The sequence below is a fragment of the Zootoca vivipara genome, chromosome 13, assembly GCF_963506605.1.
Source record: "Zootoca vivipara chromosome 13, rZooViv1.1, whole genome shotgun sequence".
Classification (NCBI taxonomy): Eukaryota; Metazoa; Chordata; class Lepidosauria; order Squamata; family Lacertidae; genus Zootoca; species Zootoca vivipara.
This window is the reverse complement of record NC_083288.1, coordinates 4,635,150-4,659,552: the sequence shown is the minus strand read 5'-3', so window position 1 is coordinate 4,659,552 and position 24,403 is coordinate 4,635,150. Positions and strand designations below refer to the sequence as shown.

At 44.9% G+C, this 24,403-nt stretch overlaps 1 protein-coding gene across 1 annotated transcript in view; it reads left to right on the top strand.

Annotated features, from left to right (window-relative positions):
• The first annotated feature begins 6,784 nt into the window (after nucleotides 1-6,784).
• The window catches only part of VWC2 (von Willebrand factor C domain containing 2), a 36,796-nt gene continuing 19,177 nt past the window's right edge, over nucleotides 6,785-24,403 (top strand). Inside the window, exons 1-2 of the mRNA XM_035108703.2 lie at nucleotides 6,785-7,219; nucleotides 11,120-11,907. Coding sequence (XP_034964594.1) covers nucleotides 11,194-11,907 — 714 coding nt within the window. The 5' untranslated portion in view covers nucleotides 6,785-7,219; nucleotides 11,120-11,193. The remainder of the gene's footprint in view (nucleotides 7,220-11,119; nucleotides 11,908-24,403) is intronic.

Here is a 24,403-nt window from a genome sequence, read left to right as displayed (position 1 = left end):
TGTATGGGAGAAAGCATTCTCTTAAGGCTTGATAGGTTAATACCAGAGCCTTAAACCGGCCTTAATAGCAAAGCAGCAGCCAGTACACTTCCTTTAGCAATGGTACCTGTCACAGTCGGGCACATCACTCGGTTAACCTAGCGGCTGCATTCTGTACTAGTTGCAGGTTTCTGGCAAATTTAACAGCACCAAGCTCTGCTCTGCAGCTTCTCCTCCTACTCTGCATTGCACCCGGTTCGCGCATATATATATTTACCTTTTATTCAGAGAGGATGGTGCAGGAACACAAAAATATCTGCCAGTGCTACTTAGTCAGTTATTCTGAACCATGAACTGAATCGCAAACCCAGTGGCAGAGTTTCATGCTCCATCACCAGGGGGTGGAGAGCAGGTGGGGGAGGGGTGGCGTGCGCCCCGGGGGCATGACGCACCGCCCACAAGGGTGTGGTGCGCACCCTGGGGGCATGGCATACCACCTGTGGGGGCATAGCGCCCAGCACGAGTGGGGGCAGCTGCGATGGCACCCCACCAGGATCACGCTGCCGGGGGCAGTGTGCTCTCCCCACACTCTTCTTCCTCCGCAACCCCCACCCAATTGCCACATTTCTAAAAGCCTATGTGACTGCATGCTCTGAGCCCCCCAAAGCAAATGGCATTCAAACTGTGCCCTTGTCCAGTTGCTGAGGGTTGTAACAAGTTATTCACCATTTGATTTTTTAAAATTACCTTACATGGTGACTTCCCTGAGCTGTCTTATAGGACAATAAAATTTCCAAATGTTGTATTTTTCCCTAAATGATATTGCCTAATCTGAAAGAGTAGGAAGTAATTTAAAATGGATACTTCGCCATCTGCACCGCAGTTTGAAAACATAAAAGAGAGCATCTCCTATTGATTTTGCCCACTCATTATTCAAAAGAGGATCAATTTTTTATTTTATTTTTTAAACTCTGCATTTCAAATTAGACTGAAAAGCACCGGTATGTGTGTGTTCGTGAACAGCTTTTGCCTTCTTCTTTGCCCAGTCATTTAGGGCCCAGGATTTGTTTTTCTATTCGGTTGCTCTTTTCTTTCAACAGAAGGCTGCTTGTAGCATTTCTTCATCTAATTAACATGATATTGTTACATGCCACCTCAATGTCCAAGTGGTGCAAAATTCCAGGGATACCAAGGGTCTGTTTCCTTTAGAACAATGAGGCACAGGGGAAACTGTGGTGTCTTTATGATAGATGGTTTATTTACACATATATACAACTTAGGATTGTAGAGTTGGAAGGGACCCTGAGGATCATCAAGTCCAGTTTCCTGCAATGCAAGAATTTATTGCCCAACATGGGGCTTGAACCCACAACCCTGAGATTAAGATTCTCATGCTCTACCAACTGAGCTATCATGAGTTCCTTGGATGGGAGGGAGATTCCAGCTTTACACTCCAGGGGGGTCCCATCCCTTCCATGGCTGCCATGTTGGATTCCAACCATAGCTGCCAAGTTTTCCCTTTTCTCGCGAGGAAGCCTATTCAGCATAAGGGAAAATCCCTTTAAAAAAGGGAGAACTTGGCAGCTATGATTCCAACTGTCGGACCACATTCTGCTTTGACCCCCTGGATTCCCATGACTGAAGTCTCCCACCCCCTTTTTTAAAACAAACCCTGGGCATAGACAATTAGTATGCCAGGGAGAATGCTGATTGTTCCTGACATGCTAGTTTCCCGTGTGCATGGAATGTTGGCATATGGAGAAGCGCCACCTGCTGTCTGAACTGGTACAAGCAACAGTAATGAAGATGTTTCACTAATAAGGACCGAACCTTCAAAGTAGTTTGGCTGTGTGTCCTATTCTACAGCAGACAGTCCTCTGTTTGAAGGGCTGTGTGATCCAAGGCTGGTTTAAATGTAAGGAACTAGAAGATGGAAGAGCAGGGGGGACCTTGAGGTTGCCCAGTGGCATTTAGCACCCGGAGAGCAAACTGAATAGGCACACAGGTCAAGTGGTTACAGTCTTTCCCACGATGAGTACCAGGTACTGTTGTTGTTGTTGTTTAGTCGTTTAGTCGTGTCCGACTCTTCGTGACCCCATGGGCCATAGCACGCCAGGCACTTCTGTCTTGCACTGCCTCCCGCAGTTTGGTCAAACTCATGTTCCTAGCTTCAGGAACACTGTCCAACCATCTTCTGTCGTCCCCTTCTCCTTGTGCCCTCAATCTTTCCCAACATCAGGGTCTTTTCCAGGGAGTCTTCTCTTCTCATGAGGTGGCCAAAGTATTGGAGCCTCAGCTTCACGATCTGTCCTTCCAGTGAGCACTCAGGTACTGTATTTCTATTAAAATAATAGTAATTATTTCTAAATTTACATATATCTACACATGCAAATTAAAATATTCAAATTGTATGCAAATCCTTGTCCTCCTTTGACCTCTTTCTTCGTCATACACTAACTCTTTTTTGACAATTTATAAATGTTCACACTAGTCATAACGCTGAAACAGAAACTGCAAAACCCTCCCATGAACTCCAAGGATTTGCTGCCTAAATACCAGCCAGCTTGCACTTTGCTTGCCTCCAGGTAAAAGCAGTTTATTAGGCACCTCCACACTCACTTAACATGCTGATCCATGTCAGCAGAGAAGCGAAGCAGCTTGCCCAGAGCTAGTACAGCACCTATTCACTAGTTTTCATGTTGAAATGGCCTAAGGACTAAATTTAAGATGTATCCGTATTCCTCCCAGCTGAAAATAATAATCTTTTAACTGTAATCAGTTCCAGTAATTAGAGATAAAAGAGAGAATACCAGGGGAATATGCAGAACATGACATTTTCAATAGCCTACAAATCACACTTTATGCTCTTTTTAAAAATCCAAATTATCTAATGCATAGGTACGAATTTAAATGCTTCACTTGATTTTAAATGGCAGGACACCTTAGAGGTATAGCCTGAAGGTGGAGATGGAGTTCTTGATGGGATTCTAGGGTGAGACACACACCAACCCTCAGCCCCATGTGTGTGTTAATATAGACACCAGGTTTTCAGGCCTGTGAACTGCCTCATTCATTTCAATGGAGGGAAAACAATCACTCACAAAAGAGCCTCCACTCAGGGGAAAAAAATGTGAGCAAGCTTCCAAACATGGAATGAATGAGCTCCGGCTTGCAGAGCTTTGCCTCTGCATTGGTGTTCCCATATACCCAGAAAGAAATACGGGGTTGGGGAAATGGTCTATATCTTCCCGATTCTACCTGTCCAGTATGGACGGTCTTTCTTTCTCACTATCTTTACAGATGCCTGATGAGCATTAACTGGAAGTGATTGATTTTACTGATAGCATTGTGTTTTGCTTAATTGTAATACTGCTTATTCTGATCTGTGGAAACTGGTGCAAGAACTTCAAATCCAAAATCCTGGATCCTGAAGATGACATCCCTCCGTGAGGAGAGACAGTGGTGCAATGGTGCTTTGTTTCAGCTGCTCAGCCTTCCCGACTACCAGCTGACGTGTGCAGTTGGGCAGCAGCCATTTCCCGCATGTCCTCCAGTCTCCTGCCAACCCTAGAGCTTCAACTCCAGATGTTTTGGTTTGAATTGGTCTGGATTGTAACCAAGGGTCATAATGAAAGCCTCAGATGCATAATCCTTTCATCCCATCTATGCAGTTCAGCACATTATTTCTCTGACATTTCTTATATGGTTAAATGTCAAAAAGTACATGCTCGAGGAAGAAATATCCTGCATTTTAATGACTTATCCGGGAACTGCATTTGTTCCAACGCATTCTTCCTGGTTACGGGGAACTGTTTTGAACTGAAAGAAGCTATAATGTGGCATTTCTAATTAACATTTAGAAATATAAAGTTCACATTTCGCCCCACCCCAAATATGGACTATGAACTTACTTTTTTCCAAACAATTTCAAAGTAGTTTTACAATTTAAAATGCAACATTTAAAAGCAACTAACTGAATGAAAATACAGTTATGAACAACAGTACAATATAGAAGCAACTGAGGAGCAGGATAAAAGTGCTTCAAACAAATGATTGAAAAATATAACAGGCCCACTGTATTCCCCATTATTATCAAATCTTGTCTTAGGCAGATCAAGTTTAAATTTATTCACTCTCACCCAATCCATAACAGATTGTAGACATGCATTCAGGGACCCTCTCCCCAAGGGCGTACGAAGTGGGGGGCGGAGGGGGCGGGCCACTCCGGGTGGCACTCTGGGTGTGACAAGATGGCCCCTGCCTCCCCCCAGCTGTAGAGCAGCCAAGGGTGCGCGCAGTCTGTATGGGTGCCGCTCGTGCGGCGTCCATACGGGCTGCCTCTCACACGACGACCATATGGGCTGCCACACGTGCGCAGTCCGTACAGGATGTCACACATGCGCAGTCTGTATGGACGTCACACGTGTGTCACCGGGTGGTTCGCCCCACCCGTCAGCATCCTGCCCCGGGTGCCAGAGAGGGTTCCTCCGCCACTGCATCTCCCAGATTCTATGAAAATGAAAAACAGAGTTGGGTGTCATCAGTATATTATGGCACAATACCACGGAGAACTGCCTCCCCAGTGGTTTTGTGTAGATGTTAGAAAGCACAGGGAGAAACACCCAACTTACCATTCAAAAAGAGTGAAGCCCATATGAGGAGCAAACCAAGAATATAGGCTCCACTGTAAAGCACTGCCTTGCTCCACCCCCAATCCAGAAAGGGATAGAGGTGGTTAAAGGAATTTCAAGGGAATTGACAAGGTTCCACTCTTGTCTCTCTTTCCTAACCCTAACCCTATCAGTGCCAAAACTAGGCCTGAGATCAGGTTGAAATATTACCAGATAATCAGCTTCATGCAAGAGACTGGAGTTATCCAGCCACCATCTGCTAAAACATCTTGCTAAGTAAATAAATATGAAACTGATTTGCATGTGCCCAAGATGGAAGCACTCAAAGGCGAATTCTTCTACAACGGTGCATTTACCACTTTGTTTACTTCTTCCATGACCCCAGCTAGTTATTTGGTGGGAGAGGCCCCCTGCAGCACCCTTATCAACGTCCTTGAAATTTCAGTGCTTTTGACATCTCTAAATGCATCAAAATTTCAACAATCACCAGTTAAAATCACATGAACATCTGCATTCACAAATCCCAAACTTCAAAACTAAGCTTCTCAAGATTTACCAAATTATTATTATCAGTCAATACAAAGTTTCACATACCAATGAATACAACTTACACATTCTGAAAATGTTTCAGGGTTTGTTTATTATACTGGAGATGTTTTCTGATTTTTTTTAATTGGGTTTTATAAACAAGAATAATGTTATACAAACAAGTATACCAATTTTTCTCATGTCATTTGTATACACTATCACCAAAATAGCATAATAAATTTGGAAAAAATACAACACGTTTCATTATTAGTGGTCAGTGTATATGTTCTTGGTTTATGAATTGGTTTAAACAATTAGGAAGAAGAAGAAGAAGAAGAAGAAGAAGAAGAAGAAGAAGAAGAAGAAGAAGAAGAAGAAGAAGAAGAAGAAGAAAAGAAAGGGGTGAGTGGGGTGGGGTTGGGTGGTTATGCTTCTGTTATTCTTAGTGTGTGAGAGGGGTTGTGTCAGTGAAGTGATTTTCTTTTTTGTCAGCTTCATCTCAAGCTTTATATGCTCCTCGAGGAGCATAAAGTTTTTTGGTTTTCATGTGCATTTTTCATGTGGGTTTTTTTATTCAGAAGTGCTGACGAGTTGACATATTTGGGTTTTTATGAGAACAGCTTTGACAGTATGGCTAGACCAGGTGAGGTTGGCTGATGGGTCTTAATCCCTTGGTGATTTAAGGACTTCCCCTGCATGCAAAGACAGGCAAAGGAGACCAAGAATTGGTCCAATGGTCAAGAAGGCAGTTTGTGCATGTGCTGTAGAGGGAAGTGGGAGGCAAGATGGGGCTAGTCCACCTAGGAGAAGGGAGAAACTGATCCTAAGTCTCTGCCGGCTTCCAGGATCTCTTCAGGAGAAAAAAAGGCTCAGGATTAAACCCTCCACAAATCTGGAGTAGAGTCTGTAAGGCTCTGTAAGCCAAGCTGGTGCCAAACGTCTTGCCCTGCTTTCCTTTGGACCACACCAGCGAGGTTGTCATCTGGCAGCCCAGGACCTCCGCACCCCCCCCCCCAGGCCTGTGCCCCAGGAAGGTCACTTTGGTGCGGCAAACATTGGTTTGACATCACCGCTGGAGGCACACTCCATTGTCTCTTGAGACGGAAGGATGCCATCAAGCAACCAATATAATAATACTGTATGCTTGTAATAGATCTTTTAATATACAAAGAGTCTTTTTCCATTATTTTGTTTAATGGTTTTTAAATCATTGGCCCCCCCCCTTTCCTCTTGGTCTTGGGCGTTTTGAGCTGTTCTTATTTTCATCTGTACACTTCCTTGAGTCCCCGTCAGCAGAAAAAAGCAGGTACAAATAAATGGATAACGAGAGTAATAATGTGCGTAGTGTTGTATCTTCGAACGCGCGCTCTTCCTGCTGGGCTCGACGGATTCGAAGCTGCTGCCCTCCCAGCCGCCGCCGCCCCGTCTCCCCCCGAGCCTGCTCCGCGCGCCCTGCCGGGGCAGCCGATCCCGACGGAGCCCTTCCTTCCCTCGGCCCGTCTTGGCGGGCGGAGCGGGAAGCCGAGGGTGGGCTTCGCCTCAGGCGCCAACCCGCCTCCCGCCCCGCTGGCCGCTTCGCTCAGCCTCCGCTCCACCGCCTCCCGAGAGCCTCCTCTTCCAGCGGGCTGGGCGCAAACCAGGCGGGAAGCGGCCGGCTCCGCGCGGCGCCCTCGCCTCGGCCGCGGCTCGACTTGCGCCACACAAGCGCCCCCGCCCCGCCCGCGTCAGCCGCTCGCTCGCTCGCTGCGCGTCTGAGACTGAGGCGGCGGCGGCGGCGGCGTCTCGCCGGGCGGCAGCACCAAGGACGGAGGCTGCAAGGCGAGCCCCTCCGGACGAGGCTGAGGGAGGCGGCCGGAGCCAGGGAACCGCAGCGCGAAGACGCCCAGGGAGGAGTCCGGACCCGCGCCCGCCTCTCTGCGCCCGCGCCCAGGCGGAGGGGAGGCCAGGGCGGCGGCGGCGGCGGCGGCCCGTCCACCCGCTCATCTTCGTGGAGCAGCCGAGGGTGGGAGCGAGCAGCCCCGAGGAGAGCCGCCGCTGACGGGAAACGAAGGGCAGCTGCTCCTCGGGCTATGCGCGCAAAGGTAAACAACGCCGGGCGAGGTCCACCTGCTCCTCCTTCCCCTCACGAAAGGGAACTTTTGCCTGTTTGGGGAACAGGGAAGTTTCGCGGGGGGGGGGCTGGGTCGTGTGTCGCGGCGTCGGCAGCCCCGATCAGCCTCTGCAGCCGAGAGCCTCGCGGCACCTTTTCGTTTTGCGGCAGCCGCCGCCGCCGCCGCCGCCGGCGGACCAGCTCCCGGGCTACCGCCCCCTCCTTCCCCCGCCCGGGCTGGGTCCTCTCTGCAGCTGCAGCTGCAGCTGCAGCCCCGGCAGCCCCCCCTCCCGCCCCCGGTGGTGCTGCTGCCCTTCGGCGCACTCCCCGCTCCTCCCTCGCTGCCCAAATGCGGCTCCTGGAAGTAGCGGCTTGCTTGGCTTGTTCCCGACATGCCCGCCTGGAATTGGCTCGAAGATGGAGAAGCAAGCTGCATTTTGTTTCCCCGGAAGGAGCGGGGTTGTCTTCAAATAAGGCCATTACAGTGTGAGTGTGTTTGTTTGTCCGTCTGTCGGTGTGTACAAACCATCGCCTTTATAGCACACATTTTCCTCCAAAGAATCTTGGGAACTGTAGTTTACGCTTCAAAGAGCTACCACCCCAACCAGCCCCTGTACAGCCTCCAGGGGGCAGAGAGGGTTCTTTTCCTCAAATGTCTGCTGGTTATGTAGCCTCCCTGAACCCTGAGGTGTTCTCTTCATTTTATTATTGTCACTGTTTTGTCATTTTGTTTGGGACTTTTTGAAACATGAAATGTTCCTTGCAGTCTTCATTCTCCTGACAATCCCCGGGGAATTATTTCCCATTCTCAGAGAGGCCATTTCTTTGTGGCTGCATCCTGGGAATTGTAGTGTACCCCTCACAGAGCTGCAATTCTCAGCACCCTTAACAAACTACAGTCTTTATCTCTGTTTTTTTTTAATGTATTAGAATGTTTTGCCTTGTTTTTCAACTCAGAGGTTTTAGCAGGTTCCCAAGTGTCTGAACCCTGAACTGCTCCTCATTTTCTTCATGAAATTTTGAAACATGAAAAGTGCTTTACAGTCTTCATACTCCTTACCAACCTGGGGTATTATTTCTCAGATAGGGAAACTGAGGCTGAAGGTGAGTTGAGCTGTAAGATGCTAACTAAATTAGACAACAACAGTGCTAGAATTAGAAATGGGTTGGGAGCAGTGCTATTTTTCTAGAAAGAGAGGTACTCAGCAGGAGCGCCTCCCTCATTCTCTTACAAAAAAGCCCTGGTTGGGAGAGAGATCTCCATGGTCTACAGTTGAACATATTGGTTTTTTTTGCCATTCTTTAAGGGGCCTTTTGCATGTTTTGATCACCAGAAGTGAATGTGAAAAGATGGAGCAGACCCTTCGTAAGGGCGCCCGTTTCCAGGCATCTGAACAGATGAAGTAGGAGAGCTCAGGACACTCTAGTCTTTAAGATGTGCAAATGTAACTGATTTGTTCAAGTGAACTAAGGAGTCTCAAATCCAGCACTATCCATTACACCACGATGGTTCTTCATTTTATTTTTCATTCCTTTCCTTCTGGCTTCTCAACATCTGTGGAGTTTGCATTCTCCCCAAGATCATTTTAGTCCTTGGACTTAATGATCTTGCAGGCCCTCCCCACAGTCATCTGTGAGGCACCTAGTAAACATTTCTCCCCACTCACCATTCCATGCTTTACAATTGCTTCTGCATTCCCGATGTTGGACGGGGGGTGGTGAACAAAAAGCAGTATACAAACCCAGACAAAAATAAAACAAAGTTCTGAGCACGGTCATTTTTACATTTTATACTCTCTTAAATCATAGCACGATAATGATTACAGGATAAAATGGAGCTTGCCTCTGCTGCCCTGATGTGAATTTACTTGAATTATAAGCATTTTCTTGTAGAAAAGGATAATATGTTTAAAAATAAAAAAGTGAGCTTCTGTAGCCAGGTATACACTGTTTGTGTCTGCACATATGAGAATGAAGCGATGCTGTAGCAAGTTGCATTAGCCCTTGCATGCCCATGGTGACTCAGCTGCTGACATTTCTGCTGTGAACTTGGAAGGTGAGATCAGGTGTATTTACGTTTAAAAATAGAGGACCTGAGTGGAAATGGTGGGAGTATTAATTTATAACCAATCTTTAACCAACTGATTGATTGATTTATAAATAGGAACTGTATAGCCATACCTCGTGTTGCGTTAGGTTCATGTTGCATCTTTGCAGCTTGTGAACGCGGCAAACCTGGAAGTGTATACTTCAGGATTTCGTCGCATGCGCGGAAGTGCTGTATCACGCTCCGCGCTTGTGCAGAAGCGCCGCTCTAGTTTCAGACTTTTCGGGGTGCGAACAGCACCCCAGAACAGATCGTGTCCACAACTAGAGGTACCACTGTATGACTCAAGCTAAAGACCGGTCTAGTCCAGCATCCTGTTCTCATAGTGACCAACCATGGGCCTGTGGGAAGCCTATGTTGTAATTTTATCTTACAAACCACCCTTAGGTCTACAGGTGAAGGGTGGTGTACAAATTTAATAAATAATAATAACAATACAAGGGGGACCTGAATGCAAGAGTGCACTTCCCTCTGGTGATTCCCATCCGCTGGTACTCAGAGGCATAAGTGAACAAAGCCATGTGATAAGGAGCCACCAGTTGTTGTCTTCTCCTCCTCCATGGATTTGTCTGATCCTCTTTTAAAGCCATACAAGTTGGTGGCCTCCACTATATTTTGTGGGAGCAAGTTCAGTTGTTTTACTATTTGTTGTGTGAAGAAGTATTTTCATTGGCAAGCAACAGAAGAGGTTGCATGTTTTACATGCTAATTAATGTGGAAGGTAATTGATGACACATCTAGATTCACCTTTCTTTAATCCAGGGAACTTATTATTCGAGACTGCTGTTTCTAACTTACTTTAAATTATACACCACAGTTCTCTAATGAGAAACATTCTGTATATGAGAAAGAAAAATTAGGAAATTTTGTTGTACGGAATTCACATGCAAGTTTGGTTTTAGTTTGTTGAATTTAGCTTGTTGGACTGTGAGATTTTTCTCTGTGAGGGCTTTTATCATAAATCTAGATTATAATTTTGTTCCCTGGCAAGCAACCCTTCTACTCAGACTGAATGAAAAATTAGTGAAAATGCTGGCACACAAAGTCAGAATATGGAAATACATTGACAGATGCTTGTTATGTAGTCTGTTGTGATTTGAGGAGGTTCATTTCCTTCCATGGACATCCAGTTTAAACAAAGCCATCTGTGAAGTTTGTTCCCTCTTCAGAGTGTAAAAAATAAAGAAAGAAGGTTTAAAGCTATGCAAAGCTTATCTTATTTGGAGCTCTTCGTTGTATTTAATGCAGTAATATTTCCCTCTCCAGTCTTCAGCATCTGCCCCCGTTAATGTAATCTTTTTATAAATAGCATTTATTTTTGTATTTATATATTTATCCAGATGTTTTGGATTTTCATACGCATTATATTGATTTATCCTTTCTAATGATTTATGGTGAGCCCATGGTGCAGTGCGTCAGTGCGTTATTCAGAAGGTTGGTGGTTTGAGCCCACCCAGGGTTAGCTATGGGCAGGATTCCTGCATTGCAGGGGGTTGGACTAGATGACCCTCAGTGTCCTTCCCTGATCCTATGATATGATAAGATACCAAATCTCTGACCTATCTTTTAAAAATAAATACTGGTAAATATGCTAACTGTGCAGGTCATTTTTCAAGTATGCCAGACAAACCCATGGCTGTGTTGTAATTCGAAATCCCAGGTCCAAGACTTTTACTGGCATGCCTTGACTTTCTGTACATGACAGATAAAGGTGTATATATTCTGTTTGCAATGAACAAAAAAGGCATGCTGAAAACTGAGGTGTCTGAACTGCTCTCTTTCCAGGGACTGTGGCCTGATAGAGTGGTTCCCTTGGATGTGAATGAAGCGTGCCCTGCTCTTCTGGGATGCCTTAGGTGATGCCACGCTCTTCTGCGATGGCAATTGGGGCTCTCTCTGGCTCTCTCCTTGTGACTTGCTTCTTGATGGTTGCTCTCTGTTCCACTGCATCTTTCCCAAAACTGGCAAAAATTCAAGACAAGCAGGAGATGAGACCAAGCCAAGAAAAGCGGGATCACACATCAGCCCGGGAGAGCCAGAATCAGACAAGACCTGGGAAAATGAACGAAATGGGCAGGAGTGGGAGGGAAGAGGGCACCAGAGACTGGAAAAGCAAGGGCAGCAGAAATTATTCCAACAAGGAATCTTGGACTAAGCAAAAACAAGCTTTGAGTAGCCAGACAACAAGTGGCAAGTTTGGGAGTCTCCAAGCCCAAGGGCAAACGGAAGTTGTTCAGGAAGAGTTTCCAGCTGCTGAAGAGTCTTCCTTTTTGGATGTTGCTGGTGGTACCCCTGAGCCTCCAGAGGAATATGCTTATCCAGATTACCGTGGGAAAGGCTGTGTGGACGAAAGTGGCTTTGTTTATGCGATTGGGGAGAAGTTTACTCCAGGTCCCTCTACATGCCCGTGCCTTTGCACTGAAGAGGGCCCTCTGTGTATTCAGCCCGAGTGCCCTGGACTCCACCCTCGCTGTATTCACGTGGACACTAGCCAGTGTTGCCCGCAGTGCAAAGAGAGGAAAAACTACTGTGAGTTCCGGGGCAAAACCTACCGAACACTGGAAGAATTCACGGTAAGGAGAAAGTGGTGCTGGGGGTAAGCAGAAAGCTGCTTGTTCTCCTGATGTTGCCCTCCTGTTGGCTTTTGTGTTCACAGAATGGTTTCTTTGAGACTGTTTCACATCCTTTCTTGCACTTTATAGTCCTCCAAAAATACAGGCTTTTACGTTAGACAAAAGCACGATATTTTAACAAGGAGGTTCTGATCATTCTTCAATTCCCTTGTTATATAATTTTCTAAAAACATCTGTAAAGCTCATAATGACAATTAAGTAATTTAATAATAGCTGGGATGTCCTGTGGATGTCTGTTGTATTTTAAGAATAATTTTATTGTTCCTGTATTTCATTAGTATTAAGGGGTTTTGTGGGGGGAAGGTGGAGAAATATTATTTGCGGTTAAGAACACAGCATTTCTGATTTGACTTTCTACATTTTCTCCTGTTTTTGCCTCTTCAAATGAGGATGTCAGAGTTATATAATCTTTCTGTCAGGTCTGTTAGTCTGTAGTCTAACACTAAGAGCCTATTTCAGGGAGCATCATATGGCTAGTTTAATAAGGGTTGGCATTTCTATCTGGTAAAACACTCTAATGAGGCAATATTTTCATTAACTTGGGAAATGTAATTAATCCTTGACAGAACACTGAAATGATTTGTACTTTAGGCTCAGTGACATGGTTGATTTCAGGGGAACTTGTTAAAAAAAAATACTGGGCGAGGTTCTCCCTGCTTATTGTTTGCAAGAGTTCTTAATTATCAGTATGTAGAGAACTGCACTTTATTGACATGCAACTTGGAAGGCATGTTTCTAGGGCTGAAATTATATGTGACATGCAGGGAGGTGGCATTTCTCCCAACTTCTTCTTTTAATAACACAAGCTGCCATGGGAGAGTGCAGTCTCCAGCTAAGGACCAATGGGGGAAGGAACTGCTTAGCTCTTCTTTTTTTAGCAGAAAACCTCCGAAGGTGGAAAGAGTTGAAGTAACCTTTTTGGTCAGCAGAACAAAGCAATTAACTATGCTTAAAGTTGACTTCTGAATTTTGACTTGCTTCGAATCCATTAACCATAGTTCTTGGTTCAAGCAAGGCTGGATTACCAGGAGGCAAGGCTGCAAGGGGCACAGATTCTGAGCTTCTTCTTTTTTTAAAAAAAGTGTAAGATGTGAATGTGTCGTTGTCCTTGAGCCTCTTCTGCTCAGCTTCCTCCTCCACTGCTACTACTTGCTGTTCTGATTCCCCATGAACTTGCTCCCGTTCCCTAACTCCTCAAAACCTCTCTCCTGGTTACTTCTTAACTTATTTGAAATATGTCTCATATAATTGGCAAGCATGAAACAATCCCCAAATAACTGAATTTTAAACATTAGCAGTCCTTACAAAAAGTCATACACTTCGTTTTAGTGGCCTGTCAGATTTAAAACATACATCTTCCCAAATGCACAACCACTGGGAGGCTTTCTAGAAATGTCCTTACTTGCTAAGCAACCTCTTGACAGCACATGGTGGTGTGGCAGTCGGTTGTTCTGACAAGATTTTAAGATTTTTCTGCAGTCGTGAAAAAGTTCTACCTGTTGCTTATGTCACACTCAGAATATGCTTTCTCCTTCTAAAACTGGGTTTTTGTCCCAGATGAGTTGTGGTCAGGAGTTGTGTTCCAGGGCACTCTATGAAAGTGAGGCCACCCAAGCCTTCAAAAGCGGAGACCCATGTTCATATCACCTAATATAGTTTAGAACAACATAAAATGTTCCGAAAAAAATATGTATTAAAGAAAAAAATTGAGACACTCCTTTGTGTTCTTCTGTCTATGGTATTAAGTCTGGCCAATGGTTGATAAGTGTTTCCAAGGCAACTGCAGAAAGAAAATTACCTAAATTTTAATGGAACATGAACAATTAGGGATTCCATTGAGTCATCCACAAAGACCTTGCAAAACGAGCCTCTGCCTATTACAGTACAAACCCTCCCATGAGATAATTAACCTCAAAAGAAAGAATATTCAAAGTATTTGCATGGAAAGTGGGGATGGGTGCAAATGTTACATAAATTTAGGGGTGCACAAGCCAACAACCCTGACATTAAATTTAGTTGGTTTCAGCTTCAAAGCCCTCAACCTTTAAATCAATGTGGTTTGGCTTTGAAAGCCATAAAACTTTAGACACATGACACACTCTCTCTTTCTCTTTCTCAATTGGCAGTTAAGGGAAAGCTCACATAAAGCTATAAACTGGAGCTACCGGTATAAGTTTTATACTGCCTGTCTCCACATTTTGCAAATAGCTTGCAAACACTCTGAACCCCCCTCCCACTCAGGCGTACTCAGAAAGGACCGGATTCTTTTGCAGAGAGTCAGTATATGCATCCATTACGAAAATGTGATTACCCTTCACCTTATACTCAGTAAAGGAATACACCAAAGGAATGAAGAAAGATTGGTTTATTACATAAAACTGAAAGAGACAGAGTACATAGATGCTGCTTCAGGGAGCAAAATTTGTGGGCAATAAATACAGTCACTAAGCATTTATACACCTTAATTATAGAGTGCAAAGAGAGAGTACCTAAGCCTGAAGAGTGCGTGCAACAATGTGCCACAGACCCACATTGAAAGAGAAGATAACGGGAGGGATCCAGTCCAGATCTAGAAGCAGACAGTGGAAAGCCAAGGATCAGAGATCTGTACCTCCTGTGAGAGTTAGGCTCCCCCCCTTCAGAATCCTATGCCAGGAAAGCAACAGGTTTCCTACCTGTTCCTTTGCTTATGATCTATCAAAGTGTAAGGTTGGTCCTTGAGAATATAGAACAAAAAGAGGATACCAGTGGAGATTGCGAGCAACCCAAGCTTTGAAAATCTGGGGTTTAAGTACAGTTTGGGGCCAAAGGTACTCTATGGAGAAGAGAGAGGGTTTCCTTAGTGAGTTCTTTCAACCATTGGTTATACGTGCTAGTTTACCATTCTGTTTACTAATGTATTTTGAAGTTGAGGGGGCGTGGTCTTTAATTTGGGAATACCATATGACCCATAGCTGTCAAGTTTTCCCTTTTCTCGCGAGGAAGCCTATTCAGCATAAGGGAATTTCCCTTTAAAAAAGGGAGAACTTGACAGCTATGATATGACCATACAGTTCCTGAATAAGAATGGCATCTTGAAAGGAACTTCATTGTCTGTGCAAAGTCTGTTTCCTACTTACATAAGGGTGTTAATTAAGTTTCCCGGTCAACACCAGATTATTATGCTGATCCTTTCAGTAAGTATTAAGGGTCAAGATGGTTGCTTGTACCTTCCAAGCTACCAGTAGGTCTTAGATAAGAGCTTGTACCTGGGTCACAGATAATTGATGAAGTGTATTTTTGTATTAAACTCATTCTAACTGCACTGATGGCATGATTCATAGAAATAAACAATGCCAAAAGCAGACAAGCACCCATCATTAAAAGGTAAAGGGTAAAGGGACCCCTGACCATTAGGTCCAGTCGTGACCGACTCTGGGGTTGCGGCGCTCATCTCGCGTTATTGGCCGAGGGAGCCGGCGTACAGCTTCCAGGTCATGTGGCCAGCATGACAAAGCCGCTTCTGGCAAACCAGAGCAGAACACGGAAAAGAGTAAGCAGTGTGGAAGTCTTTGGAAGGAAGTAGTATGCCATATGTTTTCATTTCAGGTGTTACCCAACAGACAGTTTCTGTGGGTGTTTGCAGTCCCCCAAAATAGATCTTTACTGTCCTACCAAGTTATAGTGGCCAAATCTAATGTTATTGCTGTCCCTTACATAGATCTCTTACATAACTTCCAGTACAGCTGCTGTTTTCTCCATATGTTTCTATTCACAAATCAATGACCCATCTAATTGCCTATTAGGTAGCCATCTGCCTGAAGGGTTATTCCAGGCATCCCCAAACTTCGGCCCTCCAGATGTTTTGCACTACATTTCCCATCTTCCCCGACCACTGGTCCTGTTAGCGAGGGATCATGGGAGTTGTAGGCCAAAACATCTGGAGGGCCGCAGTTTGGGGATGCCTGGGTTATTCGCTGTTTAGTACAGGGGTTTTCAACCAGTGAGCCATGGTCAGGCATGGGTGTAGCCAAGGAAGGAGAGGCCAGCTGCCCCCATCAGTAAAAATCAATGCAAATATGAGGTTCTGCTGCCCCAATGAAAGCCTGCCCCCAACAAAAATCCTGGCTATGCCCATGTGCCGTTGGCAACACTTGCCTCAATCCCTCTTTCTTTCCTTCCATCCCTCCTCTGATGCCCGCTTGCGTCTCCGCCTCACCAAGGCTTACATGGCTGTTTGTTGCAGCAGCCCTGGCTACAAGCTCCACGTGTGAATGGTGCCTCTGGGTTTGGCCATGAGGTGGCACTTGGCAGGAACTGAGGTGGCCTCAGAGTAAGCAAGTAAGCAGGTGAGGGAGCCCAGCCAGCCAGTTCACCAGCCATTGCTGTTGGGAATGGACAGACAAGTGGGAGACTGGGCAGGCAGGCAGTGCTGCACTGGCCTTTTTTTTTTTGCTTGCTGTGTGCAATGCCTACCTGGGAGCTGAGTGCCCTGTACCGAAGGGGAGCCTTTCCGCCATGCAGGTTCAGCGGGTGCCCTGCCCACTGGTGCCACTGGTGCCTCCCAAGGTGAGTAAGGTGCTGGCCTGACGTTCACCTTTGGCCAGTCTTTGTCGGGCCGGTAAGGTTGGGGGCATCCTTGTCCCAGGCCCCTGGGGGCAGTATGAGGAGATACCTGTTTGGGGCAGGGTGGGGGGCGCAGCTCAGAGAGTAGGGCTAGCTGTGGTGGTTGCCCGGAGGACTCCCAAGGAGGGGGGAGAGGAGAGGAGGCTGAGGGAATACTCCACAAGGTGAGGGTGTTCGAAAAGGGGTGAGGGGCTGCTGTTTCTGCATTCAAGGGCTGCGCTTCTGAGGCTCAGAGCACATTTCCCTGCAGGGGAGCCGCAGGAAGAATGTAGTTGGTCAAGGGAGCCATGGACTTAAAAAGGTTGAAAACCTCTGGTGTAGGATGTGAATGATGAAAGGATACAAACAACATGGCTGTGCTCTCACCCCCCCCCCCCACCCCGTGATGATGGAGATGTGATGAGGCTTGCTCATCTGAACGCTATTATTTTTAAGTATATTGCAATGGTTGAACCTCATAAGTTTGAGGTGATGCTGAAAAGGGCACTTGTGGAAAATTTACTCCAACTTTATTATTATGCACAGCAGCACCCTGGTGAATGGTTTTGTTCTGTTTTTGTGATTTTCCTAAATATATTGTTCAATGTTTGAATTGCAATCCATGCACTGTTCTTCTGACCTGATCTTAGAGTGTGAACAAGTGTGAGTGACACACTTACTAGTCCTCAAGCATCCGGAAGCCACCAACACATGGTTCACAAACAACCCTGAGAGGTTGCATGGCAGGCTCCAGTTTTTAAACCATCACAAGGTCACACAGCAAGCTTCATGATTGCCTGTTTTTTTTTTTTTGCTGATGTCAAAGGATATAATCTTTACTAAAGACTGGTTATGGTTCCAAAGCATATCTTGTTTGGGAGTTTGTTAAATGAAGTAATTATACCTAGAGCTGACTCCCCTCCACAGGTTTTTGTATGTGTTGTGAACAGTAATATGGTGAGGACCACTAGAAAGGGGTGTGTGTGTGTGGAATTGGACTGCAACCCTGTATAGACTTAAAAAGGTAAAGGGACCCCTGACCATTAGGTCCAGTCGTGACTGTCTCTGGGGTTGGGGCGCTCATCTCGCGTTATTGGCCGAGGGAGCCGGTGTACAGCTTCCAGGTCATGTGGCCAGCATGGCAAAACTGCTTCTGGTGAACCAGAGCAGCACACGGAAACACCGTTTACCATCCCACTGTAGTGGTACCTATTTATCTACTTGCACTTTGACGTCCCTGTGTAGACACCCGCGTCCCTGGGACTTACCTGGGAGTAAATCCACCTGGACACAATTACTTCTGAGTAAACATGTACATAAGGGACGCGGATGGCACTGTGGGATAAACCACAAAGCCTAGGGCTTGCCGATCAGAAGGTCGGCCGGCAGTTTGAATCACCGCGATGGGGTGAGCTCCCGTTGCTCGGTCCCAGCTCCTTCCAACCTAGCAGTTTGAAAGCATGAAGTGCAAGTAGATAAATAGGTTCCGCTCCGGCAGGAAGGTAAACGGCATTTCCATGCACTGCTCTGGTTCACCAGAAACAGCTTTGTCATGCTGGCCACATGATCCGGAAGCTGTACTCCGGCTCCCTCGGCCAGTAAAGCGAGATGAGCGCCGCAACCCCAGAGTCGTCCGTGACTGGACCTAATGGTCAGGGGTCCCTTTTCCTTTACCAAACATGTATATGATTGCATGCTCTTATAATTCTGGCTAGTAGGTCCCATGCACTTACCTCCTGTTTTATTGTGTATTTTAATTATGGATATTTGTATTTTAGTATTTGTATAGTTGGTTTTCATGCTGAACCATTAGAAGCCTATTTTGGCATTGAACAGTATACAAACAATAATAATGATTCCTAAAACCTCAAGAAATCTATACTGCAGCTGGATGCAGCACCGGCGAATCTTTCATTCACCTTTATGTTCCAGCTTCCCTCATTACAATTATGGTTGGAGCCCTGCACACATTCAGTGTGTTCAGAGTTTTTGCTTCTGGCATCAGACTTCTAACCAACATTATTTTTGTCATTCCATTGACTGAATTTGCCACAGTACCAATGTGACAAATACACAAAGATGTTAGCATAAATGGAATAAAATAAAACCAATGTTGAAAGTGATCTTTTTCTGTTAATGATGTCGTAAAGACATTTTGTTGGACAGTGTTCTCGAAGCTACGGACATGAGTTTAACCAAACTGCGGGAGGCAGTGCAAGACAGGAGTGCCTGGCGTGCTATGGTCCATGGGGTCGCAAAGAGTCGGACACGACTAAATGACTAAACAACAACAACAAAGGCATTTTGTGCTCACATGGCAAATGTGTGAACTGCAGCAGAACTTCTGTTTGAGCTTTGGACTGCACTGGAACAGATTTCTCCCCCATCCCTAGCCTTTGGTGCATACCCACTCTCTTATTTGGATAATACTCATGGTGAACTAGTAACAAATTTGAATTTGGAAAGTTGCCCAGAGCATCTTAACGACACATAATTTCAGGAACATGAGTTAATTATGTAGATTACAGTGAAACAAATAGGTTGAGAAGCAATTAGTGCAACCCAAATGCAAAATCCACCAGGATTTCCCAGCTGAGTTGTGGCGACACTGGCATAAATCCTTCACCCCAGTTCAGCCGGTGGAAACTATGCCCACTTAAGTCCCTCCAAGGGGTGCTCTGAGGAAGTGGCAGCAGGAGGAGGATGGGGCAAGGAGACTCTCGCACCTATTCTGAATCCTGTTCAGCTTGGTCATTGAAGGACCTAGGACCCAATCCTCTAAACTCAGGCTGACACTCACTTGCCCACTCAGCCAGCACTAGCCCCCTCCCAGGGGCTCCTCAATAGAGTTTAGGATAGGGGCACCTTACCATCATGTAAGTTGCACCAGTTTCCTATAATTAGGATTTGTATGTCTGAAATAGCAAGGATCATAGTGGGGTGTCATTAGTATTTGCAGTATTACTTTAAAAAAAGTATCCTCTTCATGCTAACATTAAATTGCTTTATACAATAGATAATTTCCACATACCGTATTGGCCTGAATATAAGCCTCATTTCCCCCCCAAATTCCAACCATGAAAAATTAAAGTGCGGCTTAAATTTGCGACCTTACAAAAATTGGCTTTTACGATATCACTGCTAAAACAGTAAAACAGAACAGGTGGGAGTGCCTGTGGAATTTTAAGCGAGCAGCTTATATTTGTGTATTGTCTTTTTTCTTTTTCCCCCTTGCATTTTCAAGGTGCGGCTTATATTCGAGTCTGGCTTATATTTGGGCAAGGCGAATCGCAAGTAGCCTACTGCCATTCCCCCCTCCCCCTTTTAGCTGGTGTGGAGCGAGCAGAGAACTGTCATTTGCAACAGCTAAATTGGCATCCTATGCAAGAAAGTGGAGCAAAGTTATAAAACCCGTCTAAACCCTTGTTATACTTTTTTGCCAGCATTATATTGGGCTGCTGGACAGAAGTACTTTGACTGTCCTTAGGATGTACTGTCCTTAGGATGCTTGTCCATGTGCTGCATGTGTGTTTCCCCCTCACGTTACTACTAAAAGCCATTGTTCCATTGTTAAAGGTAGGACTGGTTCTTGGGACTGAGCAGTGGAAAGTCTAATGCAGGGGAAGGCAACCTAAGGCCCGTGGGCCGGATGCGGCCCAATCGCCTTCTCAATCCGGCCCATGGACGGTCCGGGAATCAGTGTGTTTTTACATGAGTAGAATGTGTCTCTGGGTTATTTGTGGGGCATAGGAATTTATTCATTTCCCCCCAAAATATAGTCCAGCCCACCACATGGTCTGAGGGACTGTGGACCGGCTCACGGCTGAAAAAGGTTGCTGACCTCTGGCCTAATGCTTGACTCCAGTGTTAGAAACTAGGATAGGGAAGCTTTCCGTTGCATGGCTCCTGGAACCTACATTATGGGCGCAAAAACAGAAAGTCTAGTTTCCATTTTGTCCTTTTCACAAAAGTTACTCGTGTTGCATCGAGGGAAATGGCAGAAGCCGCAGTGATCTTTACTACTGTGGAGTTGGGCAGGGAGGCATTTCCCCTCCCGTGCCATCAGCGCCAGTGGTGGCAAATTTATTATTGAGTCTCAGTTGCGATACATGGTGACAAAATTTCCTGAAATGCTCGCATTCTGACAGTCCTGTTGCAAAATGCGCCTGGTGCCTGGCTAATTTCAAATGCTGCTTGACCCTATGTAATGCTGCTATTTCATTCCTAAGCATAGTTTAGAAATTATGTTCTATTCAGGTCAGCAATACTTATTTGCAAGCTAAAGTGTCCATGACTGAGGTATAGAACTGTAGTTCTCCGCTTCTTTTCCTCACTAAATTGTTCTATTCTTAGTTGGAACACTAAGTTGGATATGAACTCTTGAGAGATTATCTCCTAGACATCTCCTAGACTTCTATTTTCAGCCTTCCTCCAAGTAAGACTTGTTCAGAAGGCCATTAGAAAATGGTTATGATGACTAGAAGTGCTGAGCTTTTTGCAGTGTTGATAAAGCAGTGGGGCAGGAGTGCCTTCACTTTTTGAAACCTGCCATTCTGTTCCCTGCAGGCGACACACATGTGCATAAAAGAGTTTGGTTCCTTTCCCTTTTTTAATTTCAATTTTTATTAGTTTTCCATAAAGCCAAGATACACAGAGTCAAGCACAAAACATTTTGTTTCATATAAACAAAACAGAACAGAAAATTTAAACTGGATTTCAAGAAGACATGGTAATATTGTCAATTTTGGCAATACAGAACGGTAGGTTATACCAGTTAAACAGAGAAGTAATACTTGGTTGTTACCAATAACTTAATTACATTTGTGCATTTTTAGTTATATCCGTTAGTTACAGACCCCTTACATCTGTTTTCCAATATAAACTAAAGAACATATGGGAAAAAGAAGGAAGCAGAGGAGAAGAATTAACCAGCTATAGATTCCACCATATTATAAACTCTAGGCAACTCTATTCCATGTGCTTCATCATTTGTGTCATCAATAAAATCAAATGACTTAAGAACATCTCCTATTATTTAACATGAGAAAATGAACTGATTCTTTTTCCCTGTAGCTTTTAGGGGAAAGAAGAAATGCACTGGCATTTGGTCAAGGAACATTCATGCTTTAGGTAGTCCTCTAGGGGCAGACTTAATGTTGCTTTAGCTTCACCTTCAGTTACAAATTATTCCCCCAAAGTGTTATTGTCAAGAACTGTTTGAAAAGTGATGAAAATCTAGGCCACGTATGACTAGACTGTGCAGTGTATTTATGAACATTTATGCAAGAAGGCCTTTTGTTCACGTAAAGCTGTAACCGTGTCTTTATTAATTAGTGCCGGCATTCTGTCATCCTTCTAAGCCATGCTCCCTCACATGTGTCCTTATGCATCGCAGTGCATTTCCGCTGCAGTTGTCAAGAGTGAACCGTGCAGGGGAAACACCTGGCCATTGCACCTCCATATCAGGGTGTTTATTCACACAATTTGAGCAGCTGCTAGCTTACTTTTCCTGCAGTTCTAATACGGAGCTACAAAGGATTTAAAATCAGGTTTAATGTGAGAAAGAGCTGGAAGATTATTGAGAGCAAATAATTCCATTAACTCCATAGGAGTGCACAACTAGACACCAGAATACAACAGGGCAACTTTTAATAGTCATTTTCAGCAAACACAAAGATAATCTTTAGAACCAATCTTCCAGAACATGGACTCCAGTTTATCATAGTTAATCCTCACCCCCGCCCTGCCAGCCCCTTAAACTTCAATCTGCTGATGAAGGGCAGGCAGAGTATGGAGGAAGAATGGGTCAAAATCCACTTCTACCAGTGGTAGAATCTATAATCTAGATATAACACACATCGGGGCCATCTCCAAAGTGGTATTTGTGAAGAAAAGTATTGAAAAAGGCCACACATTGCAGTCAAAGGCATTTAAGGGTACAAACCAGGGGATTTCTGTTTTGTCAACTGTGGTGTATATTTAATACCCTCTGGATGGAGGAAACCATCTTTCTACTTGAAACAAATCCTACTTGGTCCAGATGAAATGCATGCCACAAGTACAGCTGTGAATATTTTCTGGTCCTGCTGAAGGAGGGAGATGGGGCAATAAGACTCCAGCAAGGGAGGGCTCTCTCAGGCTTAAGTATCAGAATCATCCACTTCCCCAACTAGGAATCAGGAATGGCATCTCATTGCATGATGTTATTAACAAGAACAGACAACTGCAAGACAAAAGACATCCTTCAAACACATGTTTGGATCACTCAGAAGTCCCACCTGGGCCTGGTGACTTGCAACTTTTAAGCTTTCTAATTATGGCCTGTTTCCTTCTTAGAAATTATTTGAGAAAGAGCTTCCCTGAAGAGACTGAAAGGTGCAAAATAGGGACAGAGTGAGTCCAAAGATATGTTGTAATTTGTGCAACATCTGGATGGGTGGGGAGGTATATATCTACATAATACTTCAGATTTGTTGGTGCTGACCTTTAATGGCCTTGGCTCTGTATACCTGATGGAGCATCTCCACCCCCATCGTTCAGCCCGGACACTGAAGATCTGATCTGAGGGCCTTGTAGCAGTTCCCTCAATGCGAGAAATGAGGCTACAGGGAACCAGGTAGAGGGCCTTCTTGGTGGTGATGCCCACCCTGTAGAACGCCCTCCTATGTTAAGGAGATGAGTAACTATATAACCTAGAGAAGACATCTGAAGGCAGCCCTGTATAGGGAAGCTTTATAATGTGTGATGCTTTATTATGTTTTTATGTACGTTGGAAGCCGCCACCCAGAGTGGCTGGGACAACCCAGTCAGATGGGCTGGGTACAAACAATAAAACAACAGCAACAACAATTCACAAATACTTTCCTAAACCTGAGATCCAGAAAGGTCATTCACTGATAAGATCTTTACTCTTTAAACACATTAGCCAATAATTTGGAATTCTTGCTTCTAAAATTTGTAGTATTCTTTATTAACATAAATAAAAGACTTAGCAATCATTGAATTCCAAAGCTTCCAAGTATGCACCCGTTAGATTAACAATATTTGAGGTCCCTTGGAGAACTAGTGTGCTTGTGTTTCCATTCCAATTCCAGGATATCGGTGGTTAATTGGGTTTTGATACAGGATGAGGTTTTATTTATTTATTTAATAGATTTGTCTGTAGGGGCTCCACAAAGGACCACCACCATAGCATCCTAGACTACTGGGTAAAGGTAATGGTAAAGGTAAAGGGACCCCTGACCATTAGGTCCAGTCGTGACCGACTCTGGGGTTGCGGCACTCATCTCACTTTACTGGCCGAGGGAGCCGGCCACCGTGTGGTCATGTGGCCACCGTGACAAAGCCGCTTCTGGCGAACCAGAGCAGTGCACGGAAATGCCGTTTACCTTCCCGCTGTAGCGGTACCTAGTTACTTACGGTACTTGCACTTTGACTACTGGATATGTCAGACCAAATATTGTAAGAGAGAATCGCTGATGGGTAAGAGTGGTATTTGAAGTGAGCAAGGTGGAATTAAAGTGCCATGTTGGAGAACACACAGCAGAACTATATAAGGTCTTTGTCTCCCAAAGTCCCTTTGAGGAAAATGTATCAGGTCTTTTTTTTTTCTTCAGGTCTTTCATACTATGAATCACAGTATCCTTCTGGATATGTTGTCCAGGCTATGTGGCTGTATTTCCCCTCTTACTTAGGATGGATGTTTCCAGAAAGGGGGCTGGAAGATTACTGCTTGACCCTGGGCAGTAATTTAGGAGGAGCTCCACAGATATCTAGTCTTTCTCTTGTGTTGTTGAACATTCATCCAGAAATTTGGCCCAGGGTTTAGCTAGTATTTACTGTAGTATATGAC